The 20,245-nt window shown below is 41.6% G+C and overlaps 2 protein-coding genes and 2 non-coding genes across 4 annotated transcripts in view; 1 reads left to right on the top strand and 3 right to left on the bottom strand.

Annotated features, from left to right (window-relative positions):
• pgap1 (post-GPI attachment to proteins inositol deacylase 1) overlaps positions 1 to 12,427 on the bottom strand; it is a 14,886-nt gene extending 2,459 nt beyond the window's left edge. The window contains exons 1-24 of the mRNA XM_005736797.1: positions 12,145 to 12,427; positions 9,037 to 9,190; positions 6,642 to 6,817; positions 6,312 to 6,483; positions 6,058 to 6,218; positions 5,824 to 5,876; positions 5,678 to 5,744; positions 5,433 to 5,538; positions 5,247 to 5,305; positions 4,603 to 4,686; positions 4,395 to 4,444; positions 4,191 to 4,242; positions 4,033 to 4,110; positions 3,272 to 3,347; positions 3,109 to 3,182; positions 2,975 to 3,026; positions 2,829 to 2,895; positions 2,371 to 2,476; positions 2,246 to 2,284; positions 1,946 to 2,130; positions 1,544 to 1,774; positions 1,327 to 1,462; positions 824 to 874; positions 370 to 581 (exon numbers count right to left, since the gene is read on the bottom strand). Coding sequence (XP_005736854.1) covers positions 370 to 581; positions 824 to 874; positions 1,327 to 1,462; positions 1,544 to 1,774; positions 1,946 to 2,130; positions 2,246 to 2,284; positions 2,371 to 2,476; positions 2,829 to 2,895; positions 2,975 to 3,026; positions 3,109 to 3,182; positions 3,272 to 3,347; positions 4,033 to 4,110; positions 4,191 to 4,242; positions 4,395 to 4,444; positions 4,603 to 4,686; positions 5,247 to 5,305; positions 5,433 to 5,538; positions 5,678 to 5,744; positions 5,824 to 5,876; positions 6,058 to 6,218; positions 6,312 to 6,483; positions 6,642 to 6,817; positions 9,037 to 9,190; positions 12,145 to 12,276 — 2,573 coding nt within the window. The 5' untranslated portion in view covers positions 12,277 to 12,427. The remainder of the gene's footprint in view (positions 1 to 369; positions 582 to 823; positions 875 to 1,326; positions 1,463 to 1,543; positions 1,775 to 1,945; positions 2,131 to 2,245; positions 2,285 to 2,370; positions 2,477 to 2,828; positions 2,896 to 2,974; positions 3,027 to 3,108; positions 3,183 to 3,271; positions 3,348 to 4,032; positions 4,111 to 4,190; positions 4,243 to 4,394; positions 4,445 to 4,602; positions 4,687 to 5,246; positions 5,306 to 5,432; positions 5,539 to 5,677; positions 5,745 to 5,823; positions 5,877 to 6,057; positions 6,219 to 6,311; positions 6,484 to 6,641; positions 6,818 to 9,036; positions 9,191 to 12,144) is intronic.
• A 952-nt stretch (positions 12,428 to 13,379) lies between these two features.
• Positions 13,380 to 13,465, bottom strand: trnai-aau (transfer RNA isoleucine (anticodon AAU)). Its single transcript has one exon. It is a non-coding gene; the product is annotated as a tRNA-Ile (tRNA).
• A 107-nt stretch (positions 13,466 to 13,572) lies between these two features.
• trnai-aau (transfer RNA isoleucine (anticodon AAU)) lies at positions 13,573 to 13,646 on the top strand. The gene has a single exon. It is a non-coding gene; the product is annotated as a tRNA-Ile (tRNA).
• A 655-nt stretch (positions 13,647 to 14,301) lies between these two features.
• On the bottom strand, positions 14,302 to 20,053 carry maip1 (matrix AAA peptidase interacting protein 1). Its single transcript, XM_005736795.2, has 6 exons — positions 19,899 to 20,053; positions 18,791 to 19,658; positions 18,632 to 18,703; positions 16,862 to 16,988; positions 15,245 to 15,392; positions 14,302 to 15,159 (listed from the first exon to the last, which is right to left on the bottom strand). Exons 2-6 carry the CDS (start codon positions 19,157 to 19,159, stop codon positions 15,081 to 15,083), a joined length of 795 nt encoding a protein of 264 aa, XP_005736852.1. The 5' UTR covers positions 19,160 to 19,658; positions 19,899 to 20,053; the 3' UTR covers positions 14,302 to 15,080.
• Between the last annotated feature and the right edge of the window lie 192 nt (positions 20,054 to 20,245).

Here is a 20,245-nt window from a genome sequence, read left to right as displayed (position 1 = left end):
ATATATATACATACACACACACACATACATATATATATAAACTTCAGACTTAATTTACTCAAGTGTAATAATAAAGAAATGATTTATGCAGTCCTATTTATCTCTCGGCCTCTTCCGCACACACTGAGTCATAACAGCTTGCTCCCTCGGCTGTCTGCTTGAAGCCAGAGCAGCAGCTGTGTGATCATGGGTGAACTTCAGGTAGACTTCCTTTGTAAATCAGACACTCTACTGGAGACTGCTGTAGTCATTGTGCTACTGCACATGTGCGTTAAAACAAACATACTGCACAGTTAGCATCTATTTATCAACTGCGAGGTTCAGAGAAATTAACGCTGATGTGCAGAGCAGCATCTTTCTCTCACATACCTCAGGTTACGGATCCAGTGGATGAGCGAGGGACCGCTGAGCATGACGGGCAGAGTGAAAAGCGCCGACAGGCAGAGGTGGAGCTGCAGGTCATCCCTCACCTCCTGCAGGGCGCACTCCGACAGCAAGGGGGTGCCGTTGCTTTCTTTAGACCTGCTCAAGCATTCGGGATCGATTGTGCCATTCTCAGCTTCTTTGTGCTTCCGGGGAGCCTGGAAAGACACCAGAGGAGATGAATCAGACAAAGCTTGGTTTATAACAGTTTGGCAATCTGTATTTAAATAAGCAGATGTGGGAATGCCATAAACTGCAGTTCCCCTATTGTCCACTTGGGGCCGTTGCCAGCCAGTCACTCACTCAATCACTGCAGCAAAATTAAGTACGGTTACAGCCTGATATGAAAGAAAAATGAAAATCTTACAACATAAATGTTAGTTAAACCTGAACATCTTACCAGATTCAACATGTGTCTCAAATATCTTTCTGTCATCTGCAGCCTCAGAACCTGAGAGCAACAAACAAACACAAACAGCAGCTCAGCTGAAACTTCAAAACAGAGTTTGTTTCCACAGAGGAAGTCCATGCTACACCAAAGGCTCCTGCACCACTTAAAAAATAAATTAATTAATACAATTCATGGTTTTTAAATATCTATTTAAGAACATAAAATATACACTAGAAAATCTGTTTGCTTTGGTGTTTGGTCAAGACAAAGACAAACTGAATACTCCTGAGAAAGTCTCATGAAAAGCCCAAAAGCTTTAAAACCTGATTCACAAAATTTACCTGCCCAGCACTGTTTTTATCTTCATAATCAAATTTAAAGTAAATTTATGGTAAATATTAGATATTTTAAGGCTGTTTTTCCTTCATTATAATCTGAATTACAGGAAGTGTTACCTGCTAAGCAGCTCTGGACAGCAGAATTATAAATAATTTAATTAAATCAATATTCACCCTATAAAGGTGGAACAGGAACGAGGCAAATATCGACAACGCCCCACAGGAAGTCCCGCCCATAACAGTCAGACACAGCGTGATGAGGAGCTGGGTTCGCAGCCGCAGGGTGCCACAGTCTCTGGAGACAGACGGCCTGTAGATGAAAAGAATTAAAACTCAAGCGAACAAACAGACAATCAGCCACAGTTTCAAATGTTTGAATGAACCTCGGTACCTGTGCAATGGAGCCAAGACCAACGAGATCAGCCGGATAACAAGTCTGAGTAGAGTGCTGCCCCAGTACGCCACAGCTGCCCCAAAAATATACAGCAGAGGGGAGAGGAGGTGAACCCATTCTTCACCTGGTGTCTCCTCTTCATGAAATGCCACATCAGGGAAGGTTGGAGGGAGTGTGTCCATAGAGGGGAGGAAAAGCATGGACCAGACCTCCTGAAAGCAGCTACAGCTGTGGGGGGGACAGAAGGGAAAACCATCCTGAGGGGTTTGACTGTTATATGAAAATTTATCTTAAATTAAAGCAGGAGGCCGAGGCGGTTTTAACTACAGTCAGTTTTTTCCGAGGCCAGAAAAAAAATAACCTTCCCACTCAGCTTCATATTAGAACCATTAAGCTTACCTGAGTGCGATGTGCAGAATATACACAGGCAGGTTGACTTTGTGGGGCTGCAGGCCTTTGCCCACCATCTGACTCATGTCTGCAGCTCGCCTTGACTTCAGGATGGAGGACACCTGCCCCCCACAGGCCAGAAGGAGGGTTACAGCTGTGTACACTGGTACCATGTGACCACAGAACCTCAGTATCTGTCAGATAAGATGCCACAGCGTGAATCAAGTTGGTAATTAAAGATGAAAGATTTATTCGAATGCCACGATGCCCCTAATTTCACCGGAATAAATAAAACAAGGCAATTCCTACCTGTCCGAGCACCCTGGGTAACGAAGTTCTTATGGAGACCTAAGTCACAGGGTAAATATTTAACAGTTTGTCACAACAAATGTGAAGAAGACTCGACCTTCTTTCTGGTAGCTGGAAGGTAGTACCTTATACTGGCAGTTGGGGGCAGTGTGGAGCTGCAGGAGTGCACCTGAGGTGTTGTCTGGACGGCTTGTGTGGAGCATCCCTGAGATCTCCGTCACTGATGGCACGCTGGCAGACAGATCACATCAATCATGACAGGTTAAAAGAAAAGCTACTCATCATAGGCCAAAAACAGTTCTTGTTTTACTGGTACTAGTCTAAGTCAAACCCCTCAGTTCATCCTCTGTCTCTAACAAGCAGATGTAAAACCTCTTTAAGTAAACTTTCTTTTGATTGGCTGTCCCTCCCAAACAGAAGGTTGGAACTGCAGGTGGGTCAGGCTTCTGCGCTCTGGCATGATCGCAGTGGGAAATTCGATCTTACTGACATCAGACGGGCCAAAATGTGGAGGGAAAATAAAAGCATTTGGCTTACCATGGTTACTTAAACATAGTCTCTAAGAATAACTTCAGAAACTCACCTGACCGTGGTTAAAGAGTCCTCTCGAAACCATGGCACCTTTATCCTGTACACGCTCGGCAATCTGTCTGCAGACACACAATCAGTCACCACTATTACATTACAGCATGAGCACATGAGCCTCTAGATCCAACAACACACACTCACCTTTCTGCACTTTGCACTGGCTTGCAACATTAATTCTGAAAGCCTGATAGACCTGGAGACACAGAGGAGTTTTAAATTTAGCTGAAACAGGGAAGCTGATCCTGACTAGAACCTGAGAACACAGTGAAAGCTACCTGGTGAAAGTGTTGCAGCTTGATGGTGTGAAGAAGTCCAGAGGAGTTAACCGTAACGTCACTCGAGGTCAAACCTAAAAACCCAAATAACAATTGCTGAAAAAGAAACAAAAAACTTTTTTTTTTTTTAAAGTTTGTGAATCGGTTTTACTAGATTACTCACCGAAGGACAGGACATGCGGCACTGCGACAGACAGAGTCTGAGATTCTTCTCTTTGCCACTCACACTCCACCGTGAACTGCAGAGCAGACAGACACACAAACCTTGACAAGCTCTTTAAAAAAAATGGGGGTTTGTTTGTTTGGCTTCTTCCTCTTCTGGCCTCTGTTTTTGGGTAGTCTGAGGCTGATCACAGATCAGGTCAGAATCAGCATGTAACATACAACTGGATCACCTCCATCACTGCTTTTGGTTTAGTTGAGAGAGGCTTGCCCAAGTAGGACGCAGCACACATCAAATCCATTTGCTCACGGTAAATTTACAGCACAATAACATCTGCGGGCTAAATTGGACATCACACAGACTTTACACTATGGAACTAGGAGGTTAAAGCTAGTCTTAGCAGAATTTGTGAACCATTGTAGTTTCACCTCTGTTAGGTTTAAAACGGTAAAAGGAGTGAAAACAGCTTCAGCTTTTTATATATCAAAAAAAACCTTTAAATCCTTTGATGCCACTGTGGACTTGTGCACATTGACCACAAACACTCATGACTAAACTCAGCTATTCTTCGGAAAGCTGTGTACAAAATCTACAGCCAGAAAGATGATCTGGAGCTTAAAGTTTAAATAAAACAAGCCAACACTGGTCTCCTCATTTCAAATATAGGCTATGGAAGTAGAAGTATAACAATGGCAAACAGACCAGAACATTTTTACTGCAGGTTAATCTGAAATACTGAGTCATTGTTTAGTTTGAAGTACCTGCTTGCCATTGAGGTTTGAGGCCGAGACAAACAGATGAGTAAAAGACGACAAGTCACTGAGCCTCAGAGTCAGGACCTGAGGAGGACGACAGACTGTTAGGACAGCTGATGGGATAAAGCCTGAACTGAATGGAGTCTCTTTTAGACCATAGTTACCTTGTAGGGAGGCAAAAGCTCAGTTCCCTTAGACAGATCCGCTGCAAACACACTGGAGGAAAAGGGACACAAAAGAAACAGAAATAAATAATTGTGTAACACATCCACAAACTCCATCACATTTTTCACATTGGAGAAAAATATTAAAGATGCTTATTGAGAATAAAGGTGGTGTGAAAAGCTTGACATTAATGATATTCTTACCATGATGAGCCATTCTTTTGCAAACAGCCGTACACCCAGCTGGTCATCTCCTGTTGGACAATAAATCAGAATCTCTTTTCACTTGGTTTCAAATTTAAAAAGATGTTCTTGGTTCTCCTGCACTAAATATGAAGCATTTAGCCTTAACTCTTACACATGTTAATATTATCAAGCTCTTACAGCTCAAAAACAAAAGGTAGTAACTCACCAGGTTGTTGCTCCGGCAGTAGAAATGGCTGTAGGCTTTCCTGCGACTCGACAGGGCAAACAGGAAGAACTTGGGTTGTCCTTCCTGTACAAACAGAGAGCAAAACACTTATGATTACTGTAATGGCTTTGTTTGTTTTGTCAGATTAATTAGTCAAATAATCCTGTTTTGTAGCCTTGACCAGATGTGAAGTGCGACATGTGGGTTTAACTGAGACATCGTTTATGGGACGCTACACGCTCATACTCGTACTCTTCAAGCACAGTGTAGTCACACCGTAAAGCACAGCCTGATTTATTATCTTATTTTCATTTATTTTTAATGAGACAATAATTGACAGGAACATGTTTACTGAGGTCACAAGTAATTTTATAATTTCTATACAATCAGAATTCTTTTTGAAACAGGAGGCCCCGCCCCCTCATGGCCTTTAAGCACTACTGCACTGGTTTCATTTTTCAGACCTACGTCCATCTTTTTCATACAGTCCATGGATTAGACATTACTCCAGATGGTTTCATTTTTACCGAGTAGATACATTTTATACATTAAAAATAACTTTCTTTTACAACTTGTATCAGCTACTAGCAGATAATCCATTCAATTATTAATCATCATTACAGATGGGTGAGGCTCTGTTGTACCTTTGGTGTGCTGTAAGCCAGACGAAGTGTGTTAACTTCACTCCATGCATCAGGAAGATCTGGAAAAGAAAACAAACAGGACACTGATCTTAGTGATTCATCATTAATGCACAGTGAGGTACAGTGAAACTTTGGATGCAAGTGTATTACACTGTCGCCATGAACCATAAAAGAAGAGATGGAGACCTGAAATGGAGACTGGTGTCTCTTGAGTTTCTCCAGGCAACCTCACGGGATGTTTAATGAAATGATGGTTCAGCACAGCTAACTTCTTCTCAGAGTTTTCTGTGAACTGTTAAGAGTAAACTGATTAAGTTAGGTTGTCAGATTTATTCATTTGCTTTAAATATTCCTATCTCCCAACTCTCTCTGATGGAGGTTTGTCTTTCATGTCTCCTCAGAAGGAAAACACATGTTGTTGTTGTTCACACCTGTCTGGTTTCAGGATCGATAAGATCAAAGAACGCCCTGACAGTGGCAAGAACAAGCTCCTTGCACCTGAAACACAAAGACACACAAACATAAATAATTTTAGTAATATTTAAATATGGCTCCAAAAAAGGAAAAAGTCCTTTACCAGACAATGGACAGATGATCAGTAGACACCCACGTCCTGGGAACTGCAGTCACCTTGGTAAAAACAAGACAAAAAAACTTAAGATACAAAAGTACATTTTAAAAAACAGCACTTGGAGTCAAAAACAACACAAAATGAGAACTTTTCCTTCAAATAGTCCCAAAGTGAGAACGATACCAAAAGGAACCAGAGAAAAAGGGCTGAATTGAAACTTTATTCAGGAGCAAATCGTACCACCAGTGACAGCTTGTTCGGGTCTCCTGGAGGACACGGCAGGGAAGTGAGGCCGGAGCGGACCTGGTAGTCACGATAACCACCCCCGACGGACAAAACTGTGACATTCCTGAGCTTGTTTGCCTGGTTAACCCACTTCTGTCTGACTGCAGAGTAGAAATCTGCACACAGCAACCAAGCAGAAAAAAAAAAAAGTAGAAATCTGTTTATGCTACACGAACGAGTCGAACTGAGCAGGTTTGACCAACTCTTACCCAGCAGGTACGGGTCCAGGGCCAGCACTGGAGCCAGGTGAGGGGAGGCCTGGGTGATGATGAGGCTGACCAGGTTAGTGTTGAAACGAGGCAAAGTGAACAGTGCCCGGGCCACCACTCCTCCCATGGAGTGACCGACGAGCACAACGCTCTGAGGTGGGGTCTTCAGGTGCTGGAGAGATAAAAACCCGTGAAATGTTCAAGTCTTCTGGCGTGTGTAGAGTTCAACTTAGTTTCCCTTCACTTTAAATTTGACATTAGGTGAGGACCGGTTATAATCGCTCTCTCTCCATCACTTGGAGTGACCCAGTCTGATATTCAAGGCCTAACCTTGTACAGCCTCAGGATGGCTTTGATGCTCTCGTGCAGGAAATGCGTCTGCCTGAGCAAACTGCCGCCGTAAAGCGCCACCAGCTCCTCGTTGAAGTCCACAGTGAACACGTTGAAGTGGAGACCTCCCTCCATGGTTTCAGCCTTCCTCAAAGCGACTGAGCCCAGAGATCGAGCTTCAACAACAGAAGAACACAGATGGTGTTAAATCAGTGAGGATTAAACTGAATGATGTGGTGCAGCTGTGGGGTCAGTACTACTTAGCTATCCAGCATCATCTGATCAGATAAATCTCTGCAAGAGTTATTTATAATTTTATTTTTTCAGACTTTGGATTATTCATAAAAGTGATCATGGAAGCCAGAAAATGGAAGCAGGAGAAGAAATGTTGAGGAATACTGCATGCAGGGCAGCAAAAAACCACCAGAGTAACAGCAAAATCTGTTTGTATTCACAGGAATAAAAGCGGGGGCGTTCCCCTCCTACACACAGCTGGTGGAAAGAACGGATAGCCACCATCATCTCAGAAAGGAGTTGCATCAACAAGAGTTATTAGTTGGAGAGAATATTGAAGTCACCAGAAGATTCCAGGTTAGAATTTCCCAAGAATTCCCCCAGAATTAAAAATCTAATATACAATAAATTATATTATAAAATGCAGTGCACATTTATTCTTAAACCATTAAAAAGTATATTCACCTATTAACTGCATTTTATTTAGCATTAGCATTGCAGGTTTGAGCAAATTCTACTCAGCAGGAATAAACAGCACATGTGCTGAGGACTGTTTCCACTCACAGGTTTATTTCTATTATGTTGGACTGATTAAACTACAGTGAGTGAGTTCATGATACTAAGAGAAGTACAGCAGTGAGGCTCGGTGATGCGTTTAAAATGCCGTAATAACGACACAGCAAAAAACAAGCGCAAACTGTGAAAACATGTGCTTGAACCAGTTTTTCATGATGAATAGATTAGAAAAAACACACTGAAGTATCCTGATCGATGTGATAATGCAAAAAGCTTTGAGCATCTACTTAAAGTTAAAAAACTGAATGCTTGTGTTCCAAATTATGAGTTTTTATTCGAAACCAGGGATGTATATGGTATACCCCAACACTTCAAACCAGCTTCAAGACCCATAAACCTAATTAAGGAAGTAAATAAGTTAATACTAACATGACTTAGCAACTTGGGGGTTGAAGCATCACAAGTTATTGTTGACCAACTTAATTTAGTGCTTACTCTAAACGATGATACATAATCGCCCCAGGATTTCCAACACTTTGCCTTTTCCTGTCTTCAATTAAATGTCAGTTTCTACATAACATTAATTTTGTGGACTATATGAATCCAGTCCTCGAGTGAAGTCAAGTCCTTCACCAACTTTTTTTTTTAGAGCTTTCTTACAAGAAAATGTTCAGAGATTTGTTTTCAAATCCATCCATCACTGAATTATTTTTTTCTTCATAAATATATTTGCTCATTTTATACGACTACAAAAATAAGATAAAAACCTCCTAGTTAAACAAAACAAACAAAAAAACAAACAAGCCACAACATCCAGTTCAATTCAGTTTTATTTATATAGCATCAAATCACAAAAGCAGTTGCCTCAAGATGGTTAATATTGGAAGATAAAGACGCCACTAAAATGAATGAGTGAAACACCCAACATCAAAGAAACCCCTTTGAGCAAGCAAATGGCGACAGTGGGAAAGAAAACCTGCCTTTTAACAGGAAGAAAAACTCCAGCAGGCTCAAGCAGGTGCCGCTGTCTGACAATCCATATTCACAACAGTATGGAAACAGATATACAGCTGTGGTCTGAAACAGTTTTTATGCTATTTCACCTTTATAAAACCTCCCACCATTTTTCTATTCAGGTTAAATTTATGCTTTTAAAAGGTTTCAAGCGATGCTCCTCTTAGTGAGTTGGGGGCTGTGAGGTACTCTTGATGACAACTGGCTGGGCAGAGAGAGACTGTCACACATCATACCAACTTTTGGTTTTGCAGTTTTTTTCATGTGTCAGAGTACAAATACATGGGAGGAAGTAGTTTTAGACCACGCGATTCCCTGGTCTCTTAACAAGGAATGTCATTTGTTGAAGAAGAAAACAGCCCTCAGTTTCACAGCCCAAACACAACACTAACTTTGGACATTTTAACCCCTCATGTGCAAAAAGCAAGCATCACAAAGACAAAAATTTCTGTTTGTGAAGGAAACTTCAGTTTGTTTTTTCAGCCAGAAATGACTCAACAAAAAGCTTGATGTCCTCCGTTTCTCCTTTGTCTTTGCTGTAGCACAAAACTTAACTTCTCAGTTTTTTCCCCCACTCGTTCATGATAGTTTAAATGTAAGCACTGGACCATTATCAACTTTGCACTCTTACCTTGTTTATAACTTCCGGCATTTCCAGGCAGGAAAAGCACAGGGGCGCCGGTGAGTTTGAGTGCTCGGGTCTCCTGGGCGTAGACACCCTCTCCGTACAGGTAGAGCCCGTAGGCCGGGTACAGTCTGGCCACACGGCGAGGCAGCGCCACACGCTGACACCACATGGAGAGTGGTTAGGAGGCAAAAACTCACACAGCTCATTAGCCTGCTGTCACAGTTACATCACAAAGAGCTTGCTATAAAGCAACTACAGCTGAGCCTACATGTAATCTACAGCTGATTTACTCCAAGCACCTACGCAAACACTGAGCATGAGTACAGCTGATCCTTAATGTTTAAAAGTGACAAATATACTATAACACTAGCTTTTTGTATTGACCATTAAGGGAATAATTCTGTTGGAAAGGTGGGGTGTTTGAAATGAACGGAAGTATGGACAGTAAGGAGCTGAAATTTTATGTAAGTCCTATTAAAAATTCATTTTTTCCCCTAGAAATTTTTAACAGGACATTCTGGGATTGTCAGGTACAAGTCATTTGGGGAGCTGCAGTATGACAAAGCGCTAACTCTCATTTTAGTTTGACACTCTGATGAAATGCCCAACATTCATAAGAAATAAATACGTTTACTTGGTTTTTATGGAGGGCCCAAAGTGTCAAAATTAAAAGTCCTCAAATGACTAAGAAAAACAAAAAAACTGAACTTACTGACTGCTTCTTTATTCATTTACCTATGAATTTACGCCATTGTCTATTTAAAATTTGACATGTTTTTAAAGTGTAGCATGATTTAAAAACAATTTATGGTCATCGATCGTTTTCTTAAACCTGTTTATTTCCATATTTCCTTTTCAAATGAAATGTACTTATTGTACCAAAATGGTGACCCCCTAACCTAAAAACTAACCTGTTTATTGGGACAATAGAGGCACTTTAATTTTATAAGACAAAGACTTCTGATCCAACCTGTGAAAACATTATAATAACCTAATTTTTAGGGACAAAGAAATATTAGATTGAATGCTCGTCTAAAAAATAAATAAATTGAGGTTTATGGATGTGACATTAAACCAAAGGTGATGAGATTGTGCGCCTGAGTGCAGTTTATTTTATGGTCATGTGTGACATCAATTTGAGGGCTTTGTGTCTAAATGAGACGCTTCTAAATGTCTTAGTTATCAAAGGGGGGATTTTATTGAAAGTAAATGGATACATTTTGTATTAACTGACTTATAAACGGTGTTAACACTTGGTAACAATGTCTCATTAACATTGTAATTCTGGAAGTGAAGTGAATTTTGGCTGTTTTGTTATCTTTTTACATTTCTTCATTAATTTCTGTTTCACGAAACGAACGAGGGCGGTGTCCTTCAAAGTGTCATCTCTTCACCTGCCGTTTGATCGACACTCGGCTCACGACAGAAATGGCCTTCTCGAGTCAGGGGATTAGAGAGCTGAAAATAAAGCTGTCAGTCAGGACCATTTACTTTGATGTTTAAAATAAAGTAACCGTGCATGTGATGTCTCATGGTGGGATATTGTAGCAGTTATTTTCAGACAAACACACACCTGCTGACCTTTCAAAATAAGAGCAAAGAGACTATCTAAAATAAAACACCTTACAGACAGTTTTAAAATAAGATCATTTTTCAAAAGAAGTTAATAATATATCTGGGAAGCATATGTGAGATGTCAAAACCACGTGGCAAAAGCACTGAGCCAACACAAAAATACTACAAGGTGCAGTTCCTCTAATGTCCACTAGATGCTCTAACTGTGTCCCCATTGACTCTAGTGTTAAATTGTCCACCTTTAAAGCAGAAATAAAGATGTTTACAGCTTGTCAATAGATAATTTCTTCCTTTAACAACTGTACTGGGTGAAATTTTTTAACTCAACTGTTCGTATTTTTTGAAGCCTTAACATTAAGGGCATGGCCAGTTTGACTGATCGGTGTGCCAATATAGACAGGTGTAGCTGACAGCTGGCTGGTGGGCCTCACTTCTGCTAATTTTAGTGACTTAACTGCACCTCTACACCACGTTTTGCTGCTGGCGCAAGTGGTGTAGCTTTGGTGTCTATTTTATTAGTCCTAGTTAGCAGGTATCTGGGTCTGTGCATTACACCTGTGTAGTCTATGACTTGCTAGTTCATATGCTGGCTTGAACGGGACTTTTGTTTTTGTCTTTCAAGTATTTGAAATGTTAATCCTTTAACACTAAAATTAAACCGAAAGGTAAATAACGGTAAATAAGGTTTTGTTTATTTTTAATTTAAAATTAAATAAATAAAGAAGCCAGTTAACATAGAAATATTTTGTTAGTTTATATCACATCTTAAAATGGATGCATTTGTTTTATTCTTTTTAACATCATGTCAATTTATTTTCTGAAGACTTTGTTTTAAATTTTGGCCGTCTTCGACCTCCATACCTTTCCGCCCTGTATATCTCGGAACTCTGTTCCCGATACTCTGTCCATTGTGCACATTAAGCATATCTACATAAAGTGGGACTCTGAATCCTTGTTCTCGCTAACAGAACACACACTCCTGAACTGTGTGGACTCAGGCTGATGCCCACATGGCGCATGGCCTCCAGCTGTGCCCCACTTCTGGACAGATGAACCCATTAGTGCGCATATAGAGGAGAGGAAGGCGACCACTTCAACTACTTTCACGAGGCTTGGACCTGTGTGCATTTAACCCACGTCCGATATCGTGCAAAGCTGATCTGCAGGTGACCTGCTGAGAGGGGTCAAGCATCAGCAGTTAATTCAAGCTGCATTGATAATAATCCGACTAACCTAAACCTCAGCAAACAAACACTCACACACCTGTCAGGGAGGACAAAGAGCGACCACACACACTGATAGGGTAGCCACGCACCTGACATTACTTTCTCCCTCAGTTAACGCTAGCAGCCTTCAGAAACTAGCTTAGAACACACCTGGCAGTCATAAACCAACATTCATTCGCGCTAATAAAAATAAGAAGCCACTTAGCGACACACAACCAGCCTCTGCCTTAAACAGCACACCGAATATACCTAACTGATGGCTGATATGCGGGTCTTTGGAATGCTCTGAGTTAATTAGCTGAGTACTCACCCGATACTCCGGGTATTCAAACATATAGGTCATACTGCATCTGTTCTCCTCGAAGCCTGTCAGCAACTCTCGCAGGCCGACCGCCAGCAGCCCCGCGGCCAAACCGTAAAAAGCCACCGCGGCGAGCTTCATGCTTCCACCGTGAGTGTGGCTTTTAAATTTCACTGATGTCTGAGCTACACGATTCCATTTTCCTTCTGTTCGTTCCCCGCCAGGCTGTCAGACACCGGCTGAAGCTCACAACAGGAACCACACGCCGCACACCCAAAGAGTGGCAGCTCGGCCGGCCAATGGGTGTAAAGCTCTAAATGAAATGGACCAATGAGAGAGCAAATAGGGAGTCACACGTTTCACGCGAGAAATAGCTACGCTTAGCTTAGCAGCTGTTGTTAAGTTTTTTCTTATTATTTTCAAATTTTATCATCTTGTGTGTTATTAACAGTATTACCTTTATTTATATGTATTTTTTTCAAGCAATTAAATATTAGTCAATCTGTGACAATTTCAAAGCTAAAATAATTAATTAAAGTGCAAATTATACAGCATTCGTGGCAGCTGCCAACTGGAAAAAATTAAAAGACAAATACCAATACCATGCCCTTTCCCCCTTGAAAATCTGATTGTATAATCCCAAGACAAAAAAACCCCAAAACTTTTTCTTTAATTAAAAAGTTTTGAGACTCGAATTTGAGATTCATTTTGAGACAATCTGTCTCAAAATGAATCTCAAATTCATATCTTCTTAAAGTGATTAATCCAAAGTGAAATTCAAAAGTAATTTCTTTTTAAAGAAAAAATACAAGCATATGTGTGTCTGTGATATTTTTCTCAAGGTGGTGGCGCAGAGGTAAGCACTGTTGCCTCACAGCAATAATGTATGGGCTGTTATTGCTGTTTCTGTGTGATTGTGTAATTCAGGCCTCTTCCCATGTCCATATGCATGCACACATGCATGGCTTTAACTGCGCATCTAATTAAGAAGTCTTAATATAAGAGTATAATAGAAGAATAAGTATAAGATATGTATGTGCATTAGTTAGTTTTTGCTGAGACTATTCTTATAAAGCAGCCTTTAGTTGTTCGAATTTAAGTCTTTGTTGTGATGATTCTAATATTTGACACCACTATTGGGTCCAAATTTGGTGTAGATCAGTGTATCTTGCGACAGAATGGCAATATTGTTTGTTTCTTCTCTTTTTTTATCCACATACCAAAGCTGCCCAATAAATTTAAACTGGCCCGTACGGGGATCGAACCCGCGACCGAACCCGCGACCTTGGCGTTATTAGCACCACGCTCTAACCAACTGAGCTAACCGGCCCTGTATATTAATGAGTGACACCGTTGACACGGACAAGAGGAAAAAGTTGGAGTCCTGCTGACAACGTAAGGATCTCGGCGTGCGGGGACCGGCACCTATTAACACCTGGCCGGTTAGCTCAGTTGGTTAGAGCGTGGTGCTAATAACGCCAAGGTCGCGGGTTTGATCCCCGTACGGGCCAGTAGGTCTTCATTGGTGTATATAATCAAGTTTAAAACCATCGTCTGAGTGTATCAGGCAGCCAAAGATATAAAGTATTCAATGTGTGCTACAAAGTGTTTCTCAGAGCTCCTCTGTCTGAAAGCAAACAACAAGAGAATTTAAACACAAGCTCTGATAGATGCCGACAATAATCTAAGTATAGACAATGTTTATAAATTCACTGTGGCTCATACAGGGTTTTTAGTTTGTTTTCTGTAAAGTGAGCGCAATACAAATCATTCTTGCCTGCTTGCTTTAGTGACAGTGTCCTTGGCCTGTGTGGACTGTATCAGCTAGGCTATACTTTTGAAGCAGAAAAATTTAAAATATGTTAATAATTAAATTAAAATCTATATACATAATAACGAATATATGAAAACAATCTAGAAAAATAAAATGTTTTACTAATTCTGAGATTGAAATCACAAATTTTTAAGAAAAACTTTAGATTTTTCTTATTTAAAAGGTTTCAGCTTTGTAATTTTGGAAATGTAGTCTTTCCTTAAAAACCCCCCCAAAAAACCCCCCCTCTGCAATAGTTTTGTTTATTTTTTAAAAACCTAGAACATCCACAAACATGCTGTCATCATATATACCAACAAACGCGTCATAAACTGCACAGGAGCAGCATACACTTCATTCCTCAAATCTTTAATAAAACCGAGTCTGCTGCAGCTTTGTGAAGCTGCCTTAACCATCAGAGACACATGTACAGCAGGTTCATACTCCAAAAACTCCTGAAGGCAAAGGGTCAGGAAATAAATCAGAGACAAAAAACAAAAACAAAAAAAATGCCACATACATCCTGATCGCAGCTCCACAGTTACAGAAGCAGACGTCGGTCGGTCTTCTCTGAAAAACAGTGAGTGTTTTCTCTCAAGGAATGATTTCACATGAAGTGTTTAATCTCATAATGCGTTCAGCTTTTAAAGATGAGAATACACAGCAGCAGATCAACGACTGAAAAAAGATTTAAAAAATCTCAGTGGTTTCAGTCACTTCGTCAGACTCAGGTCAAATTGAGCTGGGAGACATTTATCGCATCAGCACCATCACAATGTATTCATTTCAAATCAGCTGGTCGCTGTTAATCTGTCTGAAGACCCCACCCATCTGGGATCACATGACTGTTAACTGGAAGATAACACTTTCTTCCTGAAAGTGTTCGACTTTTGAGAGCAGGGGTTACAAGCCAAATCAGGCTTGAAACTCTAATTTCTACGTCATGAAAGAGCGAGGAAACAAACCAGGAGTCCAAGGTGGTATTTAGTAAAGCGGCTGTGATTGGCTCCTGTGTCTTTGCTTAAGTAAATTGTGGAAAAATCCAACTTAGTCCTTTTCATTGAGGAGCTGTGTCTCACTCCCCCCTGTGTGGATAATCTTGAGCTGTGACTATTTTTCTTTCAACACCACCTCAGTCCAAAAGCTTGGAGTGCTCTATCCTGGTGATGGTCCAGTCTGGAGGAACTCCTTTAGTAAACTCCCTCTGGAATCTGTCAGAGAGGTAAAAGGAAAGATCAGAATGACTCCAAGTAACTGAAAAATGTACAGAAATATTTTAAAAAAAAAGATACTCACTCATAAATTGCAGTAAGTAGTCTCTTAGTTTCTGGTTCTCCTTCTCCAATGGCCATCTGGAAGATACGAGCTCCCTCCATGGAGTCTTCGGGAAGGCGTGCGCTCGTTAGATACCAGAAACGCATCAGGATGCTGACAAACTTCCTACCTGGAAACGTAAACAGTTCATTTCCACCTTTATTTATACAGGTAAATCTCATTGCACATATACACTATGTTGCCAAAAATATTCACTCTCTGCCTTCACACACATATGAACTTGCGTTACATCCCATTCTTAATCAATAGGGTTTAATATGTTGGCCCACGGCTTGGACATTCTCCAAGAAGCACATATGTGAGTTCAGATACTGCTGTTGGACAGGAAGGCCTGGCTCACAGTCTCAAAGTCAGGACTCTGTGCAGGCCAGTCAAGTTCTTCCACACCAAACTCGCTCATCCATGTCTTTATGGACCTCGCTGTTTGCACTTGTGCGCAGTCATGTTGGAACAGGAGGAGCCATGCCTATGCCTTCCCACAAAGTTGGGAGCATAAAATTGACAAAAACATCTTGGTATGCTGCAGCAATAAGAGTTCATTTCACTTGAACTACAAGGCTGAGGTCATCTCCTGAAAAACAGCCCCACATCATAATCCCCCCTCCACAAAACTTTACACTTGGTACAATGCAGTCAGACAAGTACTGTCACCTGGCAGCAGCCAAACCCAAACTCCTCCATCAATCCGATGGATGAGTCTGAGTTTGGCGGTAGGTGTCGAAGAAGAAGTGTCATTCATCACTCCAGAGAACAAGTCTCCCCTGCTCTAATACAGCAAATACAGCTGCTCGACCATGAAACCCATTTCAGATCATTGATCGAGAGCTCCCCCCTCTCGAATCCATTCTAGGTGCTTGATTTTATACACCCGTAGACATGGAAGTGACTGATTTGGATGGGTGAGTGAGTGCTCACTATAACGTACGTACTGGTGATATAGTGTATAACAAGTATACACATCTATTTCTGTATTTAAAGCTTCCTACTGCTGCACTCAGCAGTCCACCACAACCACAACAAGAGTGTTTGCTGTGGACTATTTTCAGCTGTGGACTAATACAGTATCTGAGGCTTTGTTGTACCAAGTGAAAACAAACATGGTGCATGTTCATCTTAAGGAAAGAACACGTCACCCCAGTTTTAAACCTTGTTTATGATCGCAGCATTGGCTGCTGCACACGCCAACTGTGACATCATCACCGCCTCGTAAACATTTATACTAACGTCTGCAGACTTGCTGCAAGTCAGAAAAGACATCCACATGTCTTGAATAGAAGACGCCAAAATAGGAAGCAAAGTGACCGTGAAGCCCCCGCCCCACACCCGAGCTTCTCATCTTTTCCAGCGTCTGTCTCTCTGTGATCTGGGACTGGATCAAACCACTGTGAAGCACGAGGGGGAGTCAACTTATCAAAACCTTAAAAGGCCTCTCAGTGCTTCTTTCTTTGGGGTGCGTTGTGGGTGGTTGGATGTCTGTAGCACAGTCTGAGTCCTCAGACTTCAGAGGAAACTCACAAGCAGGTTTAAGGCCTTTCAGACAGTCTTACCCTGCCAGTAATCCTGACACTTCATACTTACCGTTGTCATCGTAGAAGATTCCCACATCCCCGGGGGTTGTGTACATGATCTCATCGGGCTCTGCAGACAGTGCTTTCTTATAGTCGGAAGGCAGCAGGTTGCACTTTTCCTCCAGCTTCCCAATCAGCTGTATGGTTGAGAAATTTAGAACAAGCAAAATAAAAAGCCTTTAAAATCCTGAGTTTATCTTTTAAAACAAGGCCAGATGTTTTGATTATTGCATATTTAGTAGCAAAGCCCTGAACCTGAGGAGTTAGTCTTACTCTGGAGTCTCTTAAGGTGATTTAAATCTATCTAAATCACCTTACAGTATTTTAGAAGCACTTAGAAGGACACAGATGTCCTTCATACGTCTCTATTCTGTCAAACCTTCTGCTACTCTGCTCTCTACCTGAAGCACAAAACACAAACTGGCAGACAGTCTAAAAGATGGACAGGTGTAATAAAATGAAGCCAATGCTAAGCCTTAAACCTGCATTCCTTTTGATGGCCAGTAGGAGGCGATTGCTCTGCTTGTCTGACTGTAAATAAGTCTGCACAGCGATTAGTTACCTCGCTCTGTGACAGCAGTGATTTCCAGATGAGTTCACGGTCTCAGTTATGAATAAAGCGTGAAGGTCGTCATGTTCGAGGAGGGTATGCTCCTATGGTCATGTGACCGACTGTTTACCACCCAGAGAAGGTGTACTATCCTTGTTTTCTCAGTCAGAGAAAACAAAAATCCCTCAGCACGATACTCTTTAATAGAACTTCACCAACCAGTGAAACAACAACTAAGCAGATTTGTCCAGAGAGGAAACAGGAGTGAACTTTTCCATAGTGTCTCTGTTTGTTTAATAGGACTTGATAGGGTGATGTTGCTGACAACTCTGGTATGTTTCCAATAGTACCTCACGTCATCTTTTGTGTTTACCCCGGCCTCTTATCATAAGATACCCTGCAGCGTAATCAGACCTGGGTGATTGCAGGGTGACTGGCAGCCCTTCACACTTCAGTGACAGCCACGATCTCTTGGCGATTGTGGTAATTTCCTGAATTGCCGTCCTCTGGGCCTGCCGCAGCCCAACCTTTGTGAGATCATTTTACCTTCCAGCCCTGCTTCATCCAATGTTTATCAGTTAGAACAAAATAAAAATAAGTCATATGGCAAATTTTTTATCCCACAGAGCTAAACAACGACACTTCCACATTCCCACACATTAATAGTCTCCTAACAGGGTTTATTAATGTGGACATCTCCAGCTTCAGAGCTGGTTCAGACCGGCTGTGGCAGTCTGATGTGGTAAGTTCACTGTGCAGTAAACAGAAACGGTGTTGCCACAGCAAATAGATGGATCTGCATCCACCTCACCCCATATCCTGCATCCTCCTCTGTCACACCAACCCTCATCTTGTCCTCCTTCACTACATCCATGACAATTCTTTATTCAACATCCTTTGCCCAGTATATCCACTGTCCCTCCTCTGCACACGTCCAAGTCATCTCAGCCCAGCCTGAGCTGACCCTCTGATGTACTCATTTCTAATCCTGGTTACTCCTAATGACGATCTTCAGTTCTTCCTCCTGTTTTAGTGCATTAAACGACTCTGCATAATTTACTGCAGGTACTTTAAACAAATTATAACGTTAAAGCTCTTGCACGTTTATGCTACTTTAGCAACATTTTCTTTAAGCTCTGTAACAGCCCACCGATGCTCTCATTTCCTGTGGTCCTCTCCTCTGTTACCAAGTGAATTTGTGCCTGATGCGGGTGTATTTAGCGTACTCACATCTTTAGCTACGAGGCCCTCTAAGGCTTCAAACTGGCACTGTGACAGCAGCCTGGAAACATGAGAGAAGGCCTGCAGAAAACAGTACACCATCATTAATAACACATTAACACACAGCACGGAGGAAATCTGGGCTCTGCAGCTCAGCCTTCCACTCACCTGCTTCGCCCCCTCCGTGAACTCCTCTATACTGAACTCTTTGTCGAAGTACGTCCTGATGAGGAAGTAGTAAATCCGGGTGCGGAACCAGATGAAGGGGTTCGGGATGCCGACCACCACCACCTTCTGGTGCTTTTGATCTCCCTGGTCCGAGCTATAGCGACGGACCGCTGCCGCGACAGCGGCGGGAGAACAGGGGGGTAGTCGTCTGTTACCGAGTCGGTTCAGGACGAGTCGCTCTTTTAAAAACAGGCGATTGAAGCTAAATGTTGACTGCAACCTGAAACAACCTCTTAACATGGGCAGCGCCATCTTTTTCCGTAGGTTTGCTGAAACCAGAGAGCGTCTGATAAAGTGAAGAACTGCCATTCTTTGAACTTCGGGTCTTCATAGGGGGCGCTCGCTAGATAGGCACCTAACGTTTGTAGCCAACATTGTCAGTTTAACGGAGTAAACGTTTTCCTTAGGCTTACCGACCTTTCTAATATTTAGTTATCGCTTGGAAACTGGAACTATTGAGAAATAACCGACCAATCAGCACGCATTAGCAAAATGCTAGCGTTTTATGAGCAAATCGGCTTCCTGTAAGAAAAGCTAACGGACACAAGCGTCATTTTTATCTTGGGTGAGACACACTATTGATGCTCTATTTGTGAAAATAAACAAACAAACAAACATGGGCTTTTTTTGTTTTATGATCATTTATATTAAGGACCAGCCTGAGTGCGTCCTCTGCTGACCCGCAGCTAATTTATGTACAATGGAATTAACAGGAAGTGGACGGTCTTTCCCCATATCTGCTCTGGGCGAAGCTTTCTTGTCCATCCTCTTGTATCTTCCGGTTAGAAACACGTCACGCATTAAAAACCTGCAAACAGATATTCATAAAACACACAGTGACGCAGTTTTTTTAATATCATTAAAATAAGCCTAGCAGTTACGAAGAATTTAAAGTTCATCCCGCTTTTCTTTTAAAGCCAACTTTTACAGTTATTTCTCGTTTCTATGGGGAACTTTGATAACGTAACACCCAGTGTGAGTGTTTACAATCACTGACTGAAGACTTTCTACGTCAAATTATGTTAAATGGAGCTCCAGGAGAAAATACCTGTGCCGGTCTTCGCAGCAGTAGACAGGGAGGTGTTTCTGAGGAACATTTATCCACAGGTGAGACGGATGTGCTTCACTGCACGAGGGCAGGGCCGCAGGAAAAAGAGACAGCAGCAGTTCACATGAGCACCATCACACTCGCTCGTACATATTTAATTCCCCACTACAGCTTGCTCTATAAAAAGAATCCAGCCACTTCTTATTGCCACAGAAAAAAACATTATAAAAGTAAAAATACCCAAGTTTTAACATCAAAATTTTCTTAAATACTGAAAGTGCTCCTTATGGAGAATCACATGAATTATGTATTGGATCATTATTATCGATTCACTTACGTGTAGTTTG

Source organism: Pundamilia nyererei, unplaced genomic scaffold (genome assembly GCF_000239375.1).
Source record: "Pundamilia nyererei isolate P.nyererei 1_Seehausen unplaced genomic scaffold, PunNye1.0 scaffold00071, whole genome shotgun sequence".
Lineage (NCBI taxonomy): Eukaryota > Metazoa > Chordata > Actinopteri > Cichliformes > Cichlidae > Pundamilia > Pundamilia nyererei.
The sequence above is the reverse complement of the archived record's forward strand: the minus strand, read 5'-3'. Positions and strand labels throughout refer to the sequence as shown.

Coding starts and splice junctions, on each gene's coding strand:
- maip1 (XM_005736795.2), bottom strand. CDS start 19,159: ATGGCAGTTCTTCACTTTATCAGACGCTCTCTGGTTTCAGCAAACCTA. Junction 18,704..18,790: donor TCACGGAGGGGGCGAAGCAG/GTGAGTGGAAGG, acceptor TGTTTTCTGCAG/GCCTTCTCTCATGTTTCCAG. Junction 15,160..15,244: donor CTACTTACTGCAATTTATGA/GTGAGTATCTTT, acceptor CCTCTCTGACAG/ATTCCAGAGGGAGTTTACTA.